General features: G+C 40.6%; 2 protein-coding genes across 2 annotated transcripts in view; one reads left to right on the forward strand and one right to left on the reverse strand.

The window, feature by feature from the left end:
* Rad51b (RAD51 paralog B) overlaps positions 1–19,789 on the reverse strand; it is a 397,421-nt gene that overhangs the window by 219,695 nt on the left and 157,937 nt on the right. The window lies entirely within an intron of this gene.
* Positions 12,868–13,242, forward strand: LOC129667777 (activated RNA polymerase II transcriptional coactivator p15-like). The gene has a single exon (XM_055595505.1). It carries the CDS (start codon positions 12,871–12,873, stop codon positions 13,240–13,242), a length of 372 nt encoding a protein of 123 aa, XP_055451480.1. The 5' UTR covers positions 12,868–12,870.

A 19,789-nucleotide genomic window follows, 5' to 3' on the forward strand; every position in this document is an offset into this window, starting at 1 on the left:
AATTTTAATTTAATTTTTAAAAAGGTAAGATGTTTAACTAACTTGAGATCAAGGTCTATGAATATGTCTCCAGTAAGTCACTATGGTCAAAAGAAAATAGCAAAGAGAGAAGTGTTCAACTTCATTAGGAAACACAGAAATACAACTTAAAATTAAATACCATTTACACCAATTAATTTGGAAAAATGAGTAAGCCTAAAAGTAAAGTGTTAAGCCAACAAGCATGACAATGGAAATGTTCCTATACTATTTGTGTCCCCACTCCAGGGTACAATACGGCAATACCTGTGTTACTCACTGACCTTCAGACTATGGATTATCAGTGATTTGCAACTCTTTTCCTCAGTTCATACACAGAGAAGAACAGGCTATCTTCACACCATTGTTTATGGTGGCAGGAAAAACCAGACAATTACTTTAAAATATAAAATAAAACAACAGAGACCTCTCTCTCTTATCTCCAGAAAGTTCCTTAGAAAAGGGTTTAGAGCTATAGCTGTAGTTGCTTAGCCCAAACAAGGCCTGGGGTTTGGTCCTCAGCACCCCAACCAAAGAGCCTACCATTCAATGTATATAGAAAACAGCACTTCATATTTGCACACACATGTATTTTTATAGAATCAGAAGGATTTTATTAAATTTATCTAAGCTAAGACCTTAAATATCTCAAATGCTTTTAAAAATGTTATTTAGGAGTAGGTAAGAGAGCTCCAGAAGGTAAGGGCATTTGCTCTCAAGGCTGAGAAAAAGCCTGACCTCTATCCTGGAATCACCTGGTGGAAGAAGAGAACTTATTCCTGAAAGTTGTCTTCTGGCCTCCGTATGAGCACCACAGCCCACGTGTGCCTACCTACCTACACACCGATAAAAAAGTATTCTCGAGACACTTTGAAACTTAAGGAATTTAGAACAACTTGGTAAGGCCATTCATCTAAGTCTTCTACTGCAACTACAAAGGAATAACGACAAAGAATATAAGGGTTGAGTTTTTCAAAGTTGGGTAAATCATTCAACCCAAAATGCTCTCCGTGTTTACTTTCTCATGCTACCTTAAAATAAGCATTATAAGCAGTTTCCAAACACTGTGGCCTATAAATGCTAAACGTTTAACAAGATACAACACTCTGGGGACTCCAAACACTCCCGAGAAGGGTCTGATGACTTTCACTTTCATGTCAGCATCACACTGGATTATAAAATTCACACCCACATATGGCTCTGGAGTCAGGGGAAGGTCCCTTGGAACTTAGGTTTAAGACAATAATTGGGCCACCCTGGAAAATCTAGAAACTTAACTTGAATTATATAAATGTAACTCACTCTGTGGTTTAAATACATGTACATGAGGGCCTTAGAGGTCAGAGGTGCTGCGTTCCCCTAGAGCTGGAGTCACAGTAGGTTGTGAAACTATGGTCATGTGTTCCGAGAAGCACACCAGGGTCCTCAGGAAAAGCATTAGGAACTCTTAGCTGCTGATTCATCTCTGCAGCCCTATAACTCACTTTCATAGTGCCAGTGGCTTTCACTTACTTTCCTGCACTTGTAGGGGTAACCCTGAGGTGTTTGTCACACGTGTGTGTGTGACAGCCCACAGATATATGCTGCCTCTCTTCCCCAAGAAGCTACTGTGCTGTGTCTGAAAGGCACCAGATCTTTTCCGAAGCCTGCATTTTTCACACACACACACACACACACACACACACACACACACACAATCATTTCCCTGACATACAGGCTACCAAAAGAACCATATCCCAAGGAGGGGGCGGTGGGTTGCTGGGAGGGCATGTGCAAAATATAAAGGAGGTGCTTGGCAAGCTTGCAATTTGAGAGGCCCAGGCAGATTGGGATGTATGGCTTTGTTCCATCAAAAGGTCGTTTGAAGCACAGTATTTTATTTTTATAGTGGGGTATTGAGTTCTGAGGTCTCTGATACACTCCAGGGAACCAGCAAAGGCTAGTCTCAGCACTGTGCCAGCCCCCTGCCGGGTCACTAATGAAGATGGAGAACTGTGAGTGCACCCAAATAAAACACAGGAAAGGGCAGAAAAGGACTCCGAGTTGCGTCTATTCCCTTTATTCCAGAGAAGCGACCTTTTCTGTACGGAGGGACTAATGAGTCGTGAACAGGAGGTGGGAACAAATCACACAGAGCGTTTACTGGGAGGGACAACATAGGCTAGCTTTTGTCTCCAGTCCCCAGCTCAGTTTTCAGAGCATTTCCCAGCAAGGACCAAAAGCAACTGAACAAAGGAAACAGCAGTTAGATGGTTGAACTGTCTCCATAATACACTGGAGAGTCGAGTCTGGCTCTTCAGGGCTGGAGTGTTGATGAAGCGGGGCAGGGTGATACAGGTAAGACGGCCCAGGGAATCAAATGTGGAAGTCCGGAAAAAAGCAGAAGACAATGAGAAAACTTTAAAAACTTTTTCTCAGGGTTATTCTGAAAGTTCTGTCCTTTCTAAAAAGACACGAACAACCGGCCTTTCAGTAGAGCTTTAAAAGAACAGAAACAGAGCCGAAGAAGCTCTTGATTTCCCATCCTTACCACTTAATTAGGAAGGGCATTTATGATGTTCAAGGTTTTAATTGCTTTTGCCCCTCCTCAGGCCCCTTCTTCAGTTACGCCCACAGAGCAATTGAACCAGAGCCAGACATCTGAACTTCTCTTAAGAAAGAAAGAAAAAAAGAAAAAGAAAAAAAAGAAAAGAAAGAAAGAGAGAGAGAGAGAGAGCAGCACAGTTACCCTAGACACTATTCTCTCACTTCCATCTTTTCCACTTCTCTCTAGTTATCTATTCCCTCCCTCCCTTCCCTCTCAATAAAATAAATAAATGTAATAAATAACAACATCCCTGTTAATATGAGGCAGGCTGGCTGCAGGTGAGCCACAGGTAGGTTCTGTGACACCTGGGGAGTCTCCTAGGATTCTAGACTCCAAGTGGGCCCCCGACCCCAACCTGGCCCAGAGACCTACACTAGCACATGCCTGATATTCCCAAAGAGAGCCATGGGATCTGGGGATCAATGAATTCCAGGACATCCAGAAACTATATAGATTATGCTAAAAGTCCTGAGTCTTGAGGATAGTCTTGAGCCCCAGACCTATTATTTCCTATGAAGGTCCCCAACTTAGAAGCCAGCCATAGCAGTAAAATATGGATGTTCCTCAAAGTCTCCAGTTTATCCAAAAATCCATTCTTCTCCCCATGCTCTGGATCGATCCTACCTCAAGTTGCCCCATTTTTTTCCTGCCTCTATGGACCTTTGTCTGCTTGATTCTTTCCTATGATCATTTGAATATATCTGAGTCCACAAGCCCTCCCTCTACCCACACCTTCACATGCTCTCCTCCATCCTCCCTCCATAGCCAAAACACACAAGAGCAAAGCCTGCACCCACTCCCCTTCCTTTTGCTCACCTTTAACCAATTTACCAAATCCTTGCCACCGCCATGTTATCAAAAATGTTCTCAAAAAGTTGCTAATGCTTTTTACATGGTAAAACCAAAGTCACCTTATTAGTTTTCATCTCACTGGACCTCTCAGCTGAGTAATATGTAGCTATGTCTAGAGCGGTTGTTCGCAAGCAGAGATGAGTTTGTCTTCCAGTGGGGTGCTGTTATTGCCATCCAGTGGGCAGAGGCCAGGAAGGCTGCTAAGCACCAGTACAGAGACGATCTAGTGTAATATGCTAATGGCAGCAGACTCTGAAGTTACACAAGCAAGGGGACTGAGGCACGAGCACCACAAGTTTGAGAGCAGAGGGGGCTACGTATTAGTAAGACTCTATCTCAAAATCATTAAACAGAAAGTGCCATGGGGTTGTCACCACAGGACAGCAAGCCTTCTTGCCTCTGTTGACGGAGAACTGACCACTCCTCTTTTCAGAGTGAAGGCTGATGAGACTCTCCAACGGCAAAGGAAGATGAGAAACATTATATCACGACTTGGGGTTTACACGGTCAGGATAAAGAAGGCACAACAACCTCTAATAACAAATTCCTTGTGAATAGCTCCTTTCTTTCTCTACTTACACTTCCTCACCACCAAAATACACACAATAACAACTCAAAAGGCACGCAGACACATGCAATGGTTCATCGTTGCTTCTTGTACCTTTGGATAACAAAATGATTGTTTCTTCTGCTTTGCTTCCATCTGATGTTTTGTTTTTGTTTAATGAACGAAATAGGACTGGGGGTACACACTCTTGTCTACTGTACTTCATGGACTCCTTTCTCAAAATTAAAAGTATGCAGAACCTTATGCTTTTCTGAGAAAGAAAAACAAAGCAAAAATCCTAAAACAAGATTCTCTTCTTTCATGCCATTTTTTTTTTTCCAGGACAAAAGAATATTCTATGTAAAGCAATCGCCATCATCCCGGTACCATGTCAACTTGCATCAACCCTAAGAGATGTTTTTCTATTCGCTTTATTTCCAAACTACTACATTTTAAGAAATAAAGCTCTTTGTACATATTAGAGCTAGGATTAGAGTGGGCTGAGAGAGCAAGTGTTTACAATCCAGTAAGTGCAAACTCAATGACTCAACATCACAACCTCCCCTGATGATTATGACTATATTCCTTTCGGTGCTTCCTACCTGCTATATGGTCCACAATTAGAGCCCAGCATCTCTCTTGCATGACTGTGCTGCCTGATTACTATGTCCAATCACTACCTTAAGAATGCTGGTCATGAAATACACCAGCTGTGTCCTGCGCAGGTCCGTTTGACATAAATAAAATAATAAACTCGGTTTGATATCAAAGTAACACTGTTTTGACAGTCTGCAGTTAACTTCCCCTATAAACTGAGATGGTTCATGTTTTGTCACTGATTAGTCCTACCTAATCAATCATAGTTTCCTTTTTCACTCCCTGCACCTCACCCATTGAGGGTTGTTTTTTCTACCTGGAATAGAGCCTATGTAAGAGGAATCATGATTCAGGTCAGAGACTTGCTAGTTTGTCAGTCGGTGCTGAAACCCATAATGATTCCAACAGTAAGCAACACTTCAGATGAGTCCTCTGAGGAAAGGGATGAGAGCTAGCCAGATCAACAGTGTCTCCTGTTGCCAGATATCAACAAATACTTTAGAGGTGTTAGAACAGAATAAATATCTCTTTTTAAAAAAATGATTTTATGCATATAGGTGTTTTGTCTGTATATGTGTCTCTACACCACATGTGTGCCTGATGCCCCCAGAGGCCAGAAGAGACCATCAGATCCCTTGGAACCAAAGTTGCAGATGGCTATGAACTGACTTGCAGGTTGTGGGAACTGAACTCTAGAAAAGCAACTAGTACTCTTAAGCACTGAGCCACCTTCCCAGCCCAACATCTTATTTCTTGGTACTAATACTATGATCCCTGACTAAAGCTAGAAAATTAATTCAGAAGGGAAAACTAACAGAAGGCAGTGTTAATAACTGAACGAGCATCAGTAGGTAATCGTTAGAACAACAGGGGCTTTGTTCATACTATAGACATCTCGAGAAAGAATGAGGAAGCATTTTATTTCCAAGTTCTACTGTTCAATGAAAACAGTATAGTGTAGGGAAAAATAAGCCAGGTCACGGTAAGCAAGCGGTAGTGTAAAATGGGAACATTTATATTTATTTTAAAGTGCATGTATTTTCTACACACATGAAGTATGTGTGAAAGGAAATGCAAGAGACCAGTTATCTGAGCTGTCTGCCAGGAAACTAACTGAGCGAATTAAAAACCGGAGTGAGCAAAAATGGCTCATCCCATGCCTCCAAAAGTTTTGTCAGGTGAATGTTTCTTAATTTAAAAACTGAAATTTCGTTAAAAAATTTAAAATTCTGTCACGAGTACCTAACACATAACTGGCTTTCAAAACACACGTAAGGCAGATTTCTCCTCTTCAAAACTCTCTTTGCAGACCACAGCAGCGTTTTGTTTTGTTTTTTTTTTTTAATTTTATTTTTCTTATTAGTTACATTTTGTTAACTCTGTGTCCCAGCTGTATCCCGCTCCCTCATTCCCTCCCCAACCCCACACTGCCTCCCTGGTCTCCTCCCTGCCCCTTTCCAAGTCCACTGATAGGGGAGGACCTCCTCCCCTTTCATTTGACCCTGTTTTATCAGGTATCTCCAGGGCTGGCTGCAAAGTCCTCCTCTGTGGCCTATCAGGACTGCTCCTCCCCGGGGGGGGGGGGGGGAGGTCAAAGAGCCTGCCCTTGAGATCCTGTTAGAAATAGTCTTTGTTCCCCTTATTTTGGAAAACTACTTGGTTACTGAGCTACCACAGGCCACATCTGAGCAGAAGTTCTAGGTTATATCCATAGATGGTCCTTGGTTGAGTGTCAGTCTCAGAAAAGACCCTGTGCCCAGATATGTTTGGTCCTTGTAGAGCTCCTATCCTTTCCATATCATACTAACTCCCCCTTCTTTCATATGATTCCCTGCACTCTGCCGAGGATTTGGTTATGAGTCTTAGTGTCTGCTTTGAAACACTGCTAGGTAGAGTCTTTCAGATGCCTTTTGTGGTAGACTCCTGTCATACGTTCAATGCACATCCCATTTGTCTTTCTAAATGAGGATTGATCACCTTCACCCGTGTCTGCTTTCTTGATTATCTTCTTTAGGTGTGTAGATTTCATTATGTTTATCATATCTTGTAGGTCTATATAAGCGAGTATATACCATGTTTGTCTTTCTCCTTCTGGGATACTTCACTCAGAATGATCTTTTCTAGATCCCACCATTTGCCTGCAAATTTCATGATTTCCTCCTTTTTGATTGCTGAGTAGTATTCCATTGTGCAAAAATACCACAATTTCTGTATCCATTCCTCCGTTGATGGACATCTGGGTTGTTTCCAGGTTCTGGCTATTACAAATAAACCTGCTACAAACATGGTTGAACAAATGTCCTTGTTGTGTACCTGAACAATTTTGGGTATATACCTAGGAGTGGTATAGCTGGGTCTTGAGGTAGCACTACTCCTAATTGTCTGAGAAAGCGCCAGATTGACTTCCAAAGTGGTTGTACCAGTTTACATTCCCACCAGCAATGGAGGAGGGTTCCCCTTTCTCCACAACCTCTCCAGCATGTGTTGTCATGAGTTTTTGATCTTTGGACATTCTGATGGGTGTAAGGTGAAATCTCAGGGTGGTTTTGATTTGCATTTCCCTAATGGCTAATGAGGTTGAGCATTTCTTTAAGTGTTTCTCTGCCATTCGATGTTCCTCTATCGAGAATTCTCTGTTTAGCTCCGTTCCCCATTTTTTAATTGGATTACTTGGTTTGTTGCTTTTCTGCTTCTTTAGTTCTTTATATATACTGGATATTAGCCCTCTGTCAGAAAAAGGGTTGGTGAAGATTCTTTCCCAATCTGTAGGCAGTCGTTTTGTTTTGATGACGGTGTCTTTTGCTTTACAGAAGCTTTTCAGTTTCATGAGGTCCCATTTATTGATTGTTGCTCTTAGAGCCTGTGCTGTTGGTGTTCTGTTCAGGAAGTTGTCTTCTGTGCCAATGAGTTCTAGACTGTTCCCCATTTTTTTTTTCCAACTGATTTAGAGTATCTTGTTTTATGTTCAGTTTTCAATGAACAGAAGGCAGGGCTAAGGCTGAGCAGCTTGGCGGGTTGAATGGGAAGCACCCAGCACAGGTTCAGCTACTGAACGCTTGCTCTCCGGATGGTGGCACTGTTTCAGGAGGCCACCAAGCTTTAGGAATGGGAAGCGTGGCTGGCAGAGTCATTAGATGTAGGCCTGAGAGTAACAGCCCAGCCCAGTTCACCACAGCTCCCTGCCTACTACCAGCTGCCACAATGTGACCATCACATGAGCTCTGTGGCCTCCAGTCGCACCTCACTGTATTCCCTGAACAGTGAGACAAAACAAACCTCTCTCTTCTTGAGTTGCTTCTGCCCAGTATTTGAGCACAGCAACAAGGAACGGGTGTAATATGATTAAAGACTGCTAATAGAGTTATTTCCCTACTTGCAAAAGAGGAAAACTATTTTAAGGGGCCTTATCCCTGACTTACCCGCCCACTGTTAGCTTCTGAGACTCCCCAGAGGATCTGCGATTTCCACAGCTGTCACTCAAATGTCACCACAGGCCTCAGTACCCGTGTACCTGGTGCAACACATAGTCTAACACAGACTTTGGAAACAATGTTTCTCCTCTACAATCCAATCTCTATTAGGTTAGGAAATATATGCCTTTTGAACAAACATAGTTACATAGTTAAATTCTATACAATAAGCCTCTGCCAAAGCTCTTCTCCTTTTTAATGATACCCTCATTATTTAAAGACAGAATAGTGTGACCTAGACACATTTTCTGTAGCCACAGCAAAAGAGAAGTCGAGGATGCATTTCTGGGCTGGGACTACAGCCCTCCTGGAACATTCTAAGATGTATCTCAGGCAGCATTTGAGTTTCTGTCCTCCACTAGAGAAGCACATACACACATACATGCCTCAACAGTCATCTAACCCAAATTTTACCATCCATGGAAAACAGTCTTTAGTGCTCAGATGAACAGTACTAAACAACCATGTCCTTTAGGTATCTTATTCTAGAATAAAACTTTCCAAATTCTATGAGCCAAAAAAAAAAAAAAAAAAAAAAATTATCATTAAGTTATAATCATTTATTTCCTGTCTTCAAAACCAGCAAGACGATAACTCTTTCCAGACTATGCTACAAAATTTTGGGTCTTCAGCCAAGTCCCTATTTTGTTATACTAAATCAGATAAGGCCCAAGGGTTATGGACAGCCTTATAAACGCTTATACATTGCTTTGGCTCTGATTTTTGCTATAATTCTATCAATGAGTACCATAGCTCTAAGTTTCAATGCCGTCCTTTCCTCTGTTGAAGTTTAACCATTAATAGTTTATCTGAGAGATGTCAAGAACGGGGGCTGGAGATTCAGATGCAGCTAAGGAAGGGTGGGTGCTCTAGCTCAGTCTCCGTGTGGGTTCCCTAGCAAGAGGAGAAGAGACAGTCTCCGACATGAACTCAGTTGTCTGCTCCTTGATCACTCCTCCCTGGTGGGGCCACCTAGCTAGCTCACAGAGGAAAAGGATCCAGGCAGTCCTGATGGGACCTGATAGGCCAGAGTCAGACAGTAGGGAAGAAGTATTATCAGTGGACTAGGGATGAGGGATAGGGGAGAAAGAGGGAGGGAGGTTGGAACTGGGAGATGAGGGAGGGGGCTACAACTGGGATACAAGGTGAATAAATTATAAATAATAATAACAGTAATAAGAAGAAGAAAATAGTTTATCTGAAATTGCTGGTGATACCAGATTCTGACAACTAAGCTATTTTTCTTTTTCTCAGTCAATATCAGACAGACAAGGCACATACATGTTGAGCATGGTGGTAAAACATCTGTTTTTCAGATGAAAAAAAATCAAAATTTCAAGAGATGCTGTCAAAAAAAAAAAAAAAAAACCATACTGATCAAACTCAACAATCAGCTGGGCACTATTTCAAAGGTGAGCACAGAGGTTAAAGAATGGCATCTGGCCAGACCACAGAGGCGCTCTCAGAAACGGTGGGCATTTCCTGAAAGCAAACCTTTGGAAAGCACTCACCTTAAAGCCAATCTCGCTCTCAGACTGGGGACACCCTTCCTGCTATGCTGTTTGGTAGTCTGGGCCTGGGATTTACAGACACTCCAAAGCAAATGCAGCTATTCAAACATTTGCCCATATCTGAACCCTATCTTGGGTACTCAAGTGCGTTACGAAATGTGATTAACATACTTTGATTCTGAAAAAATCCAGAGAAGGAAAAGAATGTAAATAAAGGAATGGGAACATATACACACAACTGGACATTATGGAATCAGACATACAGACAGAAAATAAACAAGATTAAGTTGATACACGTGGGGACGGAAACACTAGCCCATTTATCCTTATGGTCCTTATGAAGTACATGAGAAACCAACTCTCTGTCCTCATTTGTAAATGAGAAAGTCAGACCTAAAGTGGAGAAAAGAACAACACAATGGGGAGGGGGACCGGGTTTTCACGGGAAGGATGAAAGCTCAGTGAGGACCCCAGTTGCTACCACTGTACTACTGTCCGCACTAGCTCCACAGGAGCACCCCATTAGTTTCCACCTGTAGTTCAGAACATTTTCCTAGTAACCGCTAGGTTATAAATAATTATCATTTCATGCATACGGAATAGGATTTTGGCCAGGGATAAAAGACACAGGCAAAAATGAAAAAGAAAACGCGATCTCTGACTTGCAGGGGGTCTGTGTGTTGTGGAGAAAGAGTGTGTGTAAGTGAATGTAAAAGACAATATACGCAATCTTAAATACTGCACAGATCTTAAATTCTTAAGGATTTGTTTCTATTTTACGTGTGTGAGTGTTTGCCGGCATGTGTGTCTATGCACTGTGTGAGCGCCTGGCCCATGGAGGCCAGAAGAGAGTGTTGGCTTGCCTAGAACCGGAGCTAGAGGCAGTTTGGAGTCGCTCTGGGAAGACTAGGAGCGGAACCTGAGTCCTCTGCAGGAACAAGAGCTTTTAACAACGGAGCCACCTCTCCAACCTTCAGAAAAATCATTTGCCTTTCACGCTTTCAATGTACTTTCCCTAAATAATACCAAGGCCTGGTGATAATAAGACAAAAATATCCATTATTTCATTTAAAAATATAGATCTGATAATTCTAATTTTTAGCTTACAAATTAACAATATTACATTTTTCAACAAATAATGGAGGTGGAGACACTACCGTGTGACTCTGCTTTCCCAGACACACCAGTGTGCGGCTGTGATGCCACCCACAGCGCTAAGGAAGCACCCAGGCCCCGGCCGTGCAAGAGGGAAATAGGAGATGTTAAACTTTGTCACAAAGAACTCAGGACCTCAGCGGGACTGGCAGGCATTTGTTTAAATGAGGAGGCACTATGCAAGCCAATCGAAGAATCAGTTTTTAAAGCAAAGTTTTAATATGGCTTAATAACGATTTGCCAAGGTTACATGGGATTAAAAAAAAAAAAAGATACACAGACCATAATTTACCAACAGATGTTTCGATTAAACATTCGAGAATTGATCCTTCCTAAAATTCTATCAGCACGGTGGAACGTTAGGACTATGTGAGGAACTATGTAACTAAACATTAGGTTCTGAAAAAGAAAATTACTATTTTCAAAGAGCAGGCTCTGAGAACTCTCGTTACCAAAACGGATTATTTTCTAAACCAAAAGATTGCCAAACCAAAGAGAACAGCACATAACTCCTTTGTGATACCAAAGTTTAATAACCATTTCAAACAGATATAGGATTTTAAATAGACCAAGTTATAGTTAAATGCATACCCTTGATAGAATAAATGACCTAGTCAACTCAAGATCAAGTGTGTCTTGCATCACAGCTAAAGCCAAAATCTCTTGGGAAACACCCCAGCAATTCCCTAAGTCAGCTACTAATTATCTTTAAAGGGTTCTGACATGACATTGTAACAACTTTCTTCACCCCTATCTGGGAAGGTAAAAGAAAGGTGAGAGATTTAAAGTCTAACACACATGTCATATTATTTTTACTTTATCACCATGTGTTGATAAATGACATCACTGACAGAAAGAATTAAAGCTGAAAGCAAGTCAGAAATGATAGCTTTCAAACCTAAATATATCTCAAATACAGAAATAAGAAATCTTTACTCATTCAATTAGGATAACTACATCCTAAAAATAAATTAGATTAGATAAATTTTTAGATTATATAATTAGGTTATATAATTAATCATAACACTACATATAATATCTTCATATCCTTTGTGACATACTTGGGCTATGGGTAGCTCATGGACACTTGAAATATTTATTAACTTTTATATTATTCATGATTAAGAGCAAGCACATGTTTTGATGGGCCATATTCCAAGGAACACCAGATATATTGGCTTAAGTCTGAAATGTCTCCTATAGGCTGATGTTTATTTGAGTTTTTGAAAGATTTATGTCTTTTAATTATGTATATGGGGGGATTGTACACATGCGCACAGATACCTGTGGGGGCCAGAGGCATCCGACCTTCCAGAGCAGCAGTTAGAGGTAGCTCTGAGTTGCCTAACGCAGTTGCTGGGAACTTAACTCTAGGTCCTCTGCAAGAGCAGTACATGCTCTTAACCACTGAGCCATCTCCCCAGGCCCTATGCTTGTATTTTAGATGTTTAGTCCTCATCTGATGGTGAGCTTTTGGAAGGCTGTGGAGTCTTTCACTGATGGGAACTGGCTAACAGAAGTGTGTAGGAGGAGCAAGCCTTTGAAGCTTATTGCCTGGCCGGTGGTTCCAACCTGTTTCCTGGTTCACAGGCATGTGAACAGCCTCTGCCACACACTTCTACCTGCACTGGCTCATCTGTGCCTCCACACCTTCCCTGATGTGATGATCTTAAATCTTCTGAAGCCATAAACCAAAATAAATCTTCCCTCTCTGTCGTTTCCCACAGGCATTTTGTAACAGCAACACGAAAGTAATTAAGGAATACTACTCAGCTATTAAAAACAAGGAAATCATGAAATTTGCAGGCGAAGGGTGGGAACTAGAAAAGATCATCTTGAGTGAGGTAACCCAGAAGCAGAAAGACACGCATGGTATATACTCACTCTTATGTGGATATTAGCCACATAATATAAAATAAACATACTAAAATCTATGACCTAGAGAAGCTAAGCAACAGGGAAAACCCTAGAGAAGATGCTTAATTCTCATTCAGAAGGGAAAACAGGATAGACACCAGAAGTGGTAGAAGAGCAAGAACAGGACGGGAGCCTACCACAGATGTCCACTAAAAGACTCTACCAGTCAGGAACAAGTGAGCGAAGCAACAGCTGTGGAACAGCAGGAGCGAAGTAATGCCTAAATCAAAGGAACTTGTTTCTTCAAGCTCTTCGGACAGCAAAGTTGAAAAAGAGTTAAAGAGGAAAGAGGAGGTTGCTCCAGATAAACCTGTGAGAAAGCAGAAGCCTGGTGAGACTTCTAGAGCTCTGGCATCTTCCATGCAGAGTAGCAGCAGCCGAGATGACGACATGCTTCAGGTCGGAAAGAGGAGACACCTCAGTGTTCAGGACTTTAGAGGAGAAGTTCTAATTGATATTAGAGAATATTGGCTGGACACAGAAGGTGCAAAGAAACCAGGGAGAAGAGGTATTGCTTTGAGCATGGAGCAACGGAGCCAGCCGAAGGACCAGATCTCTGACACAGGTGATGCAATACGAAAGCTGTAAAGTCCGAGCCATATCAAACCTGTACTGTTGCAGTTGTTTTAATCTGTCTTTTTACATTGGCTTTTGTTTGGTTTTCCAAGCTGTTGTATATCTGGATTGCAGAACAATTTGTAAGGTGAATGCTTTTTTTTAAAAAATGTGCATTATTAAAATGTTCTAAGTGAAGCTAATTGTCAACTTTATTAAAGAGGATTGCTTTGTGGCCCCTATCTAGTTAGTGTAAAATAGTCACATCATTACAATCTTAAAAAAAAAAAAAAAAAAAAGACTCCACCCAACAGGGAATTGAAACAGATACAGAGACTCATAGCCAAACTCTGAACAGATCGCAGGGAGTCTTATGGAAGAAGGGGGACATAGAAGGACCTGAGGGGACAGAAGCCCCACAAGGAGACCAACAAAGCCAAAAATCAAAACAAAATAAAACAAAAAAAACCTGGGCCCAGGGGGACTGCAGAGACTGATGCATCAACAAAGACCATACATAGAGAGGACCTAGACCCCTGCTCAGATGTAGCCCATAGACAGCTCTGTCTTTATGTGGGTTCCCTAGTAAGGGGAGAAGAGACAGTCTCTGACATGAATTCGGTTGCTTGCTCCTTGATCACTTCTCCTTGGTGAGGCAACCTAGGCAGCCCAGAGAGAAAGAGGATCCAGGCAGTCCTGATCCAGAGACCTGATAGGCTAGGGTCAGACAGTAGGGGAGGAGGACCTCCCCTATCAGTGGACTAGAGGAGTGGGATAGGGGAGAAAAAGGCGGGAGGGTGGACAGTGAGGGTGGGGGCTTCCACCAGGATACAAAGTGAATAAATTGTAATAATAATAATAATAATAATAATAATAATAATAATAATAATATAGAAAGAAAGAAAGAAAACATGTAATTCAAACTTCTCTTTGTTTCAAAAGGGAAAGCTGGAGCTGGTTGCAGGGGTGTGCCTTTGTGACCACAGCGTGCAGCATGCAGGAAGCTAGGACAGGAGGACTGCCATGCAGTCTGCTAAGCAGTAAGTCAATTCAAGGTGAGCTTGGAGTACATAATGACAGTCTGTCTCAAAAGAAGAAGGAGGTGGGTGTTGGAAATTTTGTTTAATCTTACGATCTTACAATCGCCCTCTCACAATGATCTATAAAAGTATTACATGTAACTAAATTAAAAGAAAAAAAGATCTTTTTAAACAGGCAAATGTGCTTAATACTGATTCTGGAACTTTCCCAAAAGTTTAATGGAGCCTCACAATAAAATCAGTAGGCTGTCCTTCCCATATATGAACCTAAGACAGATGGAACCAGGAAGTGAACACTCCAGGCAACAAAGGGGTTGTGAGAAAATACACAACAGGATGTGTGTGCCATCCGCTGCTCTCTGCTCAGCATCCAGAACGGCACCTTGTATGCTACAGTCACATTAAGACACACTGGTGATCTGAGACAGAGTCAACCAAGCCAACGCCTAGCCTAGCCCCACCTACCACTGTCATTTGGAAGCATAATAACCACCTTTTGAGGTGTAGCCCATAGCTATTCCACTCAACCTCCTAGAAATGGCAACGAATGTTCGGACAAAAGTCTTTCCTTACCCTTATTTTAGCCCTATTGCTGTGACATGGCCCTATACTTTGACCAGAGGTAAAGATGGACTCATGGCTCAAACTTAGAAAACTGGAGTCATGTTTGAGAATTTCAACTCCAAGGTATTTAGGCAGGTGTCACTGGAAGACATTGAAGCAAAAAGGACTGCAGTTTCTCATGGCGGTTTTAGCCAGCAGTTCTCAACATGTGGTTCGTGAATCCCTTGGGGTCAAACAACCCTTTCACAGGGGTCATTCATCAGATATCCTGCATATCAGACATTTATATTACAATTCACAACAGTAGCAAAATTACAGCTATGAAGTAGCAACAAAATTCTTTCATGGCCGGGGATCACCAAAACATGAGAGACTGAATTAAAGGGTCACAGCATTAGGAAGGTTGAGAACCATTGTTTTAGCCCCTGGTGGTGAAAAGGGGCCATTTCTTTTAACTATTCCTTGATTTCTGAGAGGCTACAAGCAAGTTTCACTTTTAGGTAGAAAATGATAGAAAGGAATGAAAGCAAACGCCAGACACTTGAGAGACTGAGGCCAGAAGATCACTAAAAGTTTGGAGTAAGCCTGATCTACATACCAAGTTTCAGACCAGCCATATACAGTGACATTATCTCAAAGCAAACAAACAAAACCCAGCCATATACAGAGACATTATCTCAAAACAAACAAAAAACAAAACAACAAAAAAACCGTAACAGTAACACTTATAATAAAATAAGTTAAAAAAGCAGGTTGTTCTCTTCTGAGATATTTCAAGGCATACAAAATATAACACTTGAAGTCAGAACAGTCCTTGAGATTGTCAGTTCAGGTCCTTCCCACTCAGGAATCCCTTTGAAAGCCTCCCTGCGAAGTGGCTCAGGATAACTACTTGTTAAACTGAAGAATCCAGTTCTATTTGCTTGATCCTTTTTAAAATAGATCTACAAATATAAATATGGAATACCTACAATGCAATAAATTATATTTGCATATAAATGTACATGTGTCCTATCTTTAAGATACATTTTCTGATAGTAGGATTAAGAAGTCAAACAACCGCACTGTCCGCTCTAGGCTTCTGATGTTATAACAGAGTCACATTTCACACAGACACACAGCATCAGGCATTGTCTTTAAACAAGATAGAATTTTAGAAGACAAACGTTGACCGCACCTTTTAAATCTGAAAATAATGACTTTTGGATTTAAGTGAATTACATATCAGTGAATGTCTATTAAAATTTCACCTTGTTTTCACCGTTGCTCTTAGACTTAGGAAATTCTTTTCTATTTTGAACTGTGTCAGCTTGACTAGACTGTTTTTCTAGATTTTTTTTCCCTACTGATCTAGGTGTTATGCAGAAAATGTTCGACATAAATTCAATACTTATTTTTAAGAATATATGAGCTCAACAGGGCTGCAAGGCCGGCTTAGCAGTGAAGGACCCTGATGGCTCAAGTGGCTCACAATCAGCTGTAGTTCAGGCCCAGAGGAACCAACACCCTCTTTCGACCTCCAGTGGCACTGCACATCGGGCGCCAACATACATACAAGCAAAAATACACAGACATAAAAATAAAGGGGAAAACTTTAAAATGAAGTATATGTCTCAAAACTAAAAGATTCGTGAGAGTCAAAGGTGACGTAAATTTGTGGGGATGTCAGATGCTTCTCCTTTAATCACATCAAACCAGACCAAAGACAAATGTCACACCGCTTAAAATAACAGCATAACCAGAGAGGAAAGTTTTACTGAGGAAGTGAAAAGAAAACTGTAAGAAAAAAAAAAAATACAGAAAGAACAGAACAGGAAAAGGGGAGGGGGTTCTTTAATAATATTAAATTTTCAAAAAAAAATTTAAATGCTTAATTTTCAGCGAAGTTAGCTAAGCATAAAACAAAAGGCACTAAGAAGAGCTATTTTCTGACTATATAATCTACTTAGCCCCAAATGCCACACACACACTTTCAATTTACTATTATTCTTGATGAAAAAACAAATGTCATGACCTTAAAGTCCCTTAACCGTAGGCACTGGGAAGTCAGACTATCAAAATTGAAATGCAGTGTTCTTCAACAGATGGCACCAAGAAAATAAAGCTACAATGAATGAAACAAGGCATCATAGTGATATCTAGGTATGAACTCAAATGTGATAACGCAAGCCAGCAAAGATTTAAAACTTTCCAATAGAAAAGCCTAAAAGGTCAATAAGTATTAAAAAAAAAAAAAAAAAAAAAAAAAAAGATGGTCAGTATGATCAGTCAATAGGAAAATTAAAGTTAAAACTCAATGAGATGCTACTTTAAATATACTGGAATGAAAAATAAAAAAGAATGACAAATAGGACATACAACTAGCAGAGGAACCATTGTGGAAACGGTTCATCAGTTGCTTAATTTGAATTCACCGTTGGACCCAACAACTCACTCCCAAACACTTACCCAAGACAATGAAAGCATGCATTTATAAAAGACGCTCACAAATTATGAATCCTTTAATTTCAAAACGGAGATGAGAAAAATATCTGTTAGTCCATAAAGAAATAAATGATAGTGTATTTGTACAGAGCGATTTGTACTCAGCGATTTAAAAAAAAAAAAAAAAAAGTGAGCAAACTGCTCAGACAGGCCACAAAATCATTATTATCCTGAACAAAAGAAGCCAGACACAAAAGAATATATACTATGGATTCCATTTTCGGGAAATTCTAGAACTGGCAAAACTATTCTAGTGTGATAGAGAATGATCTGATTGTTGTCCGGGGACAGGGTGGGGATGGCATCACTGGGGCACAAGGACATTTTCTGAGAAGATGGAGATGCTTTAAGATTGATCACAATGATGGCTATAAGACACATTTCCCAGAGGTCAGCGGCCTGCAGCCTAAAGCATGAATTGTAATGTCCCATCCCATACTACAAATTAAAAAAAAGGATAAAGTCTTCATTAGCTGTTATCAGAGGGTTGTTATAAAGCAGCATTACTGCCCGACCTTGCTTTCTAGGTTCTCGTCTCACCACAGGAGCTGTCTCTTGTACACACACTCCTGTCATTAAGGCAACTACTAAAACGTGACACAGCCAGAGCAAAAATCGGCAGACCGTCTGCTCTCAGGGTGTCACTCTCCAAAAACGTTAGCTAAGTAAGCCTCTTTTTCTCAAGTTAAGACCAAGCCTCTGGTGTTCTGTTATTATAAAAGAAAATGGATCAATGCAATAGGCCAAACATAAAGCCAAACATAGCCCATGCCTCTAAATCTCAGTGAGGTTGAGGTCAGTGTGGGCTGGACAGCAACGTCTCAAAATGAATATAAGCATCTTGTTTAGTTCCACAACATCTTGTCACACACTTTCCCCTATGAAGCCAGGCCTGGTGAGTAGACCCCCAGCTCTTGAGATGTGGAGGGTTAAAGTCTGAGGCCTGCCTGAGCTAGAGAGAGAGAGAGAGAGAGAGAGAGAGAGAGAGAAAGACTAAAAGGTGATTTGTTTGAGAAAATCTAAAAGGAAATACAATTTTTATGCTGAGAAGTTGGTAGGTTTTATTTGCATCATTTACTGTTTTTATAAACATGAAAGCATGATTAGCCAATCGTATTAAGAGGAGAAATGAATACAGTAACCGTCAGAGTTTCTACTGAATGAGAACAGAACACAAAGCAGGCCTGTAAGACTCTGAAAGAACTTCAATATTAAATGGACAATATATTCAGGCTTACTTTTCAAGAGGTTATAAAAGTGTTTGACATTTTTTATGCGTTGAATGAACATTTTAAGACTGCCCAACTTTACAACACAATTTTGATTTCAAATCCCATCTCCTATATCCAAACTAATTTGTAAAACTTTTCAGAAAATTATACATAGCTTTAAACTTCATTAAAGCTGCAAGTGTATGTTTAAAAGTCAGCAACTGGCATAGAAAGCATGCTTGCTAAAGTTTCTATAAACACACTCTAGAGCTCAGAAAGGCAGGTCTGCTGATTATGGTGAAAGACCTAAAGGTCGTTGGTGAGGGCTTACATTTTCTCTTAAAAGCCCTCTTCTTTCTTTTCTTGCTCTCTTTTAAACAGCAATCTTATCTCTTTTGCTGTAAAATAAGTTTAAACAGTTCCCACCCAAATCTAGGGCCATTCAGAGCATTCATGTTTCTGAGCCTACTCCACCCAAATTAATCAATATTTCCTCAGCAAACACTAGGCTTTAGTACTGAGCTGAAAGAAAGATTAGAAAAGGGTTTGTTAATTGAAAAGGACTACAACACTGGAGGCCACTTCAGTAAAAATTTTAAAGGTAAAAGAAAATGTCACTGAAGGTACTCTTCAGCTCCTAGGTAGCCCTCTTCCACACTGAGTCAAAACTGATCTGTATGACCAACGGGGTAGGATCAGAGTGACGGTGCATAGCTTCTGAGGACTTCTGACATTTCCCGCCTTCAGAGCATCAGTTGGCATCCTCCATCTGCAGATCTGGTAAGCAGTGGAGGAGTACAGCAGCGATCCCTCCCCATAACTCAGCATAGATCCAGCTCCAGAAACAGCTGGCCAGAAATGTGAGGGCTCGTAAGTATTGTCATCATGTTTAAATCACATATTGTGAAATAATTTCTTGCACGCAGTAGATCACTCAAACAAGGGCCCAAACCCAAATCCTTCCATTTTTAAAGATTCCTACATCTAGAGGGGCTGACTGGTTGGCTGTATTACATGACCTCTCTTGATTAAATGCTTCTGGGAAAGAGAGAGTATCTGTTTACTTATTTACTTACACAAGAATGAGTACTGGAGAAACCTGATAATTCTTACTGATTTGCAAATAAACAGTATTTGTTTAAATCATTTACTATATACATTATGGGAAAATCCTTTATCATTGAAGGCAAAATTGTACCTAAAAGGGGATAAAATATGTTTATGTATTCATATTTACTATATTAGATAAATGTCAAAAGTATGTATTGTTTTTTTAACTGG

This window comes from Psammomys obesus, unplaced genomic scaffold, assembly GCF_907164565.1.
Source record: "Psammomys obesus unplaced genomic scaffold, mPsaObe1.curated_primary_1811, whole genome shotgun sequence".
Classification (NCBI taxonomy): Eukaryota; Metazoa; Chordata; class Mammalia; order Rodentia; family Muridae; genus Psammomys; species Psammomys obesus.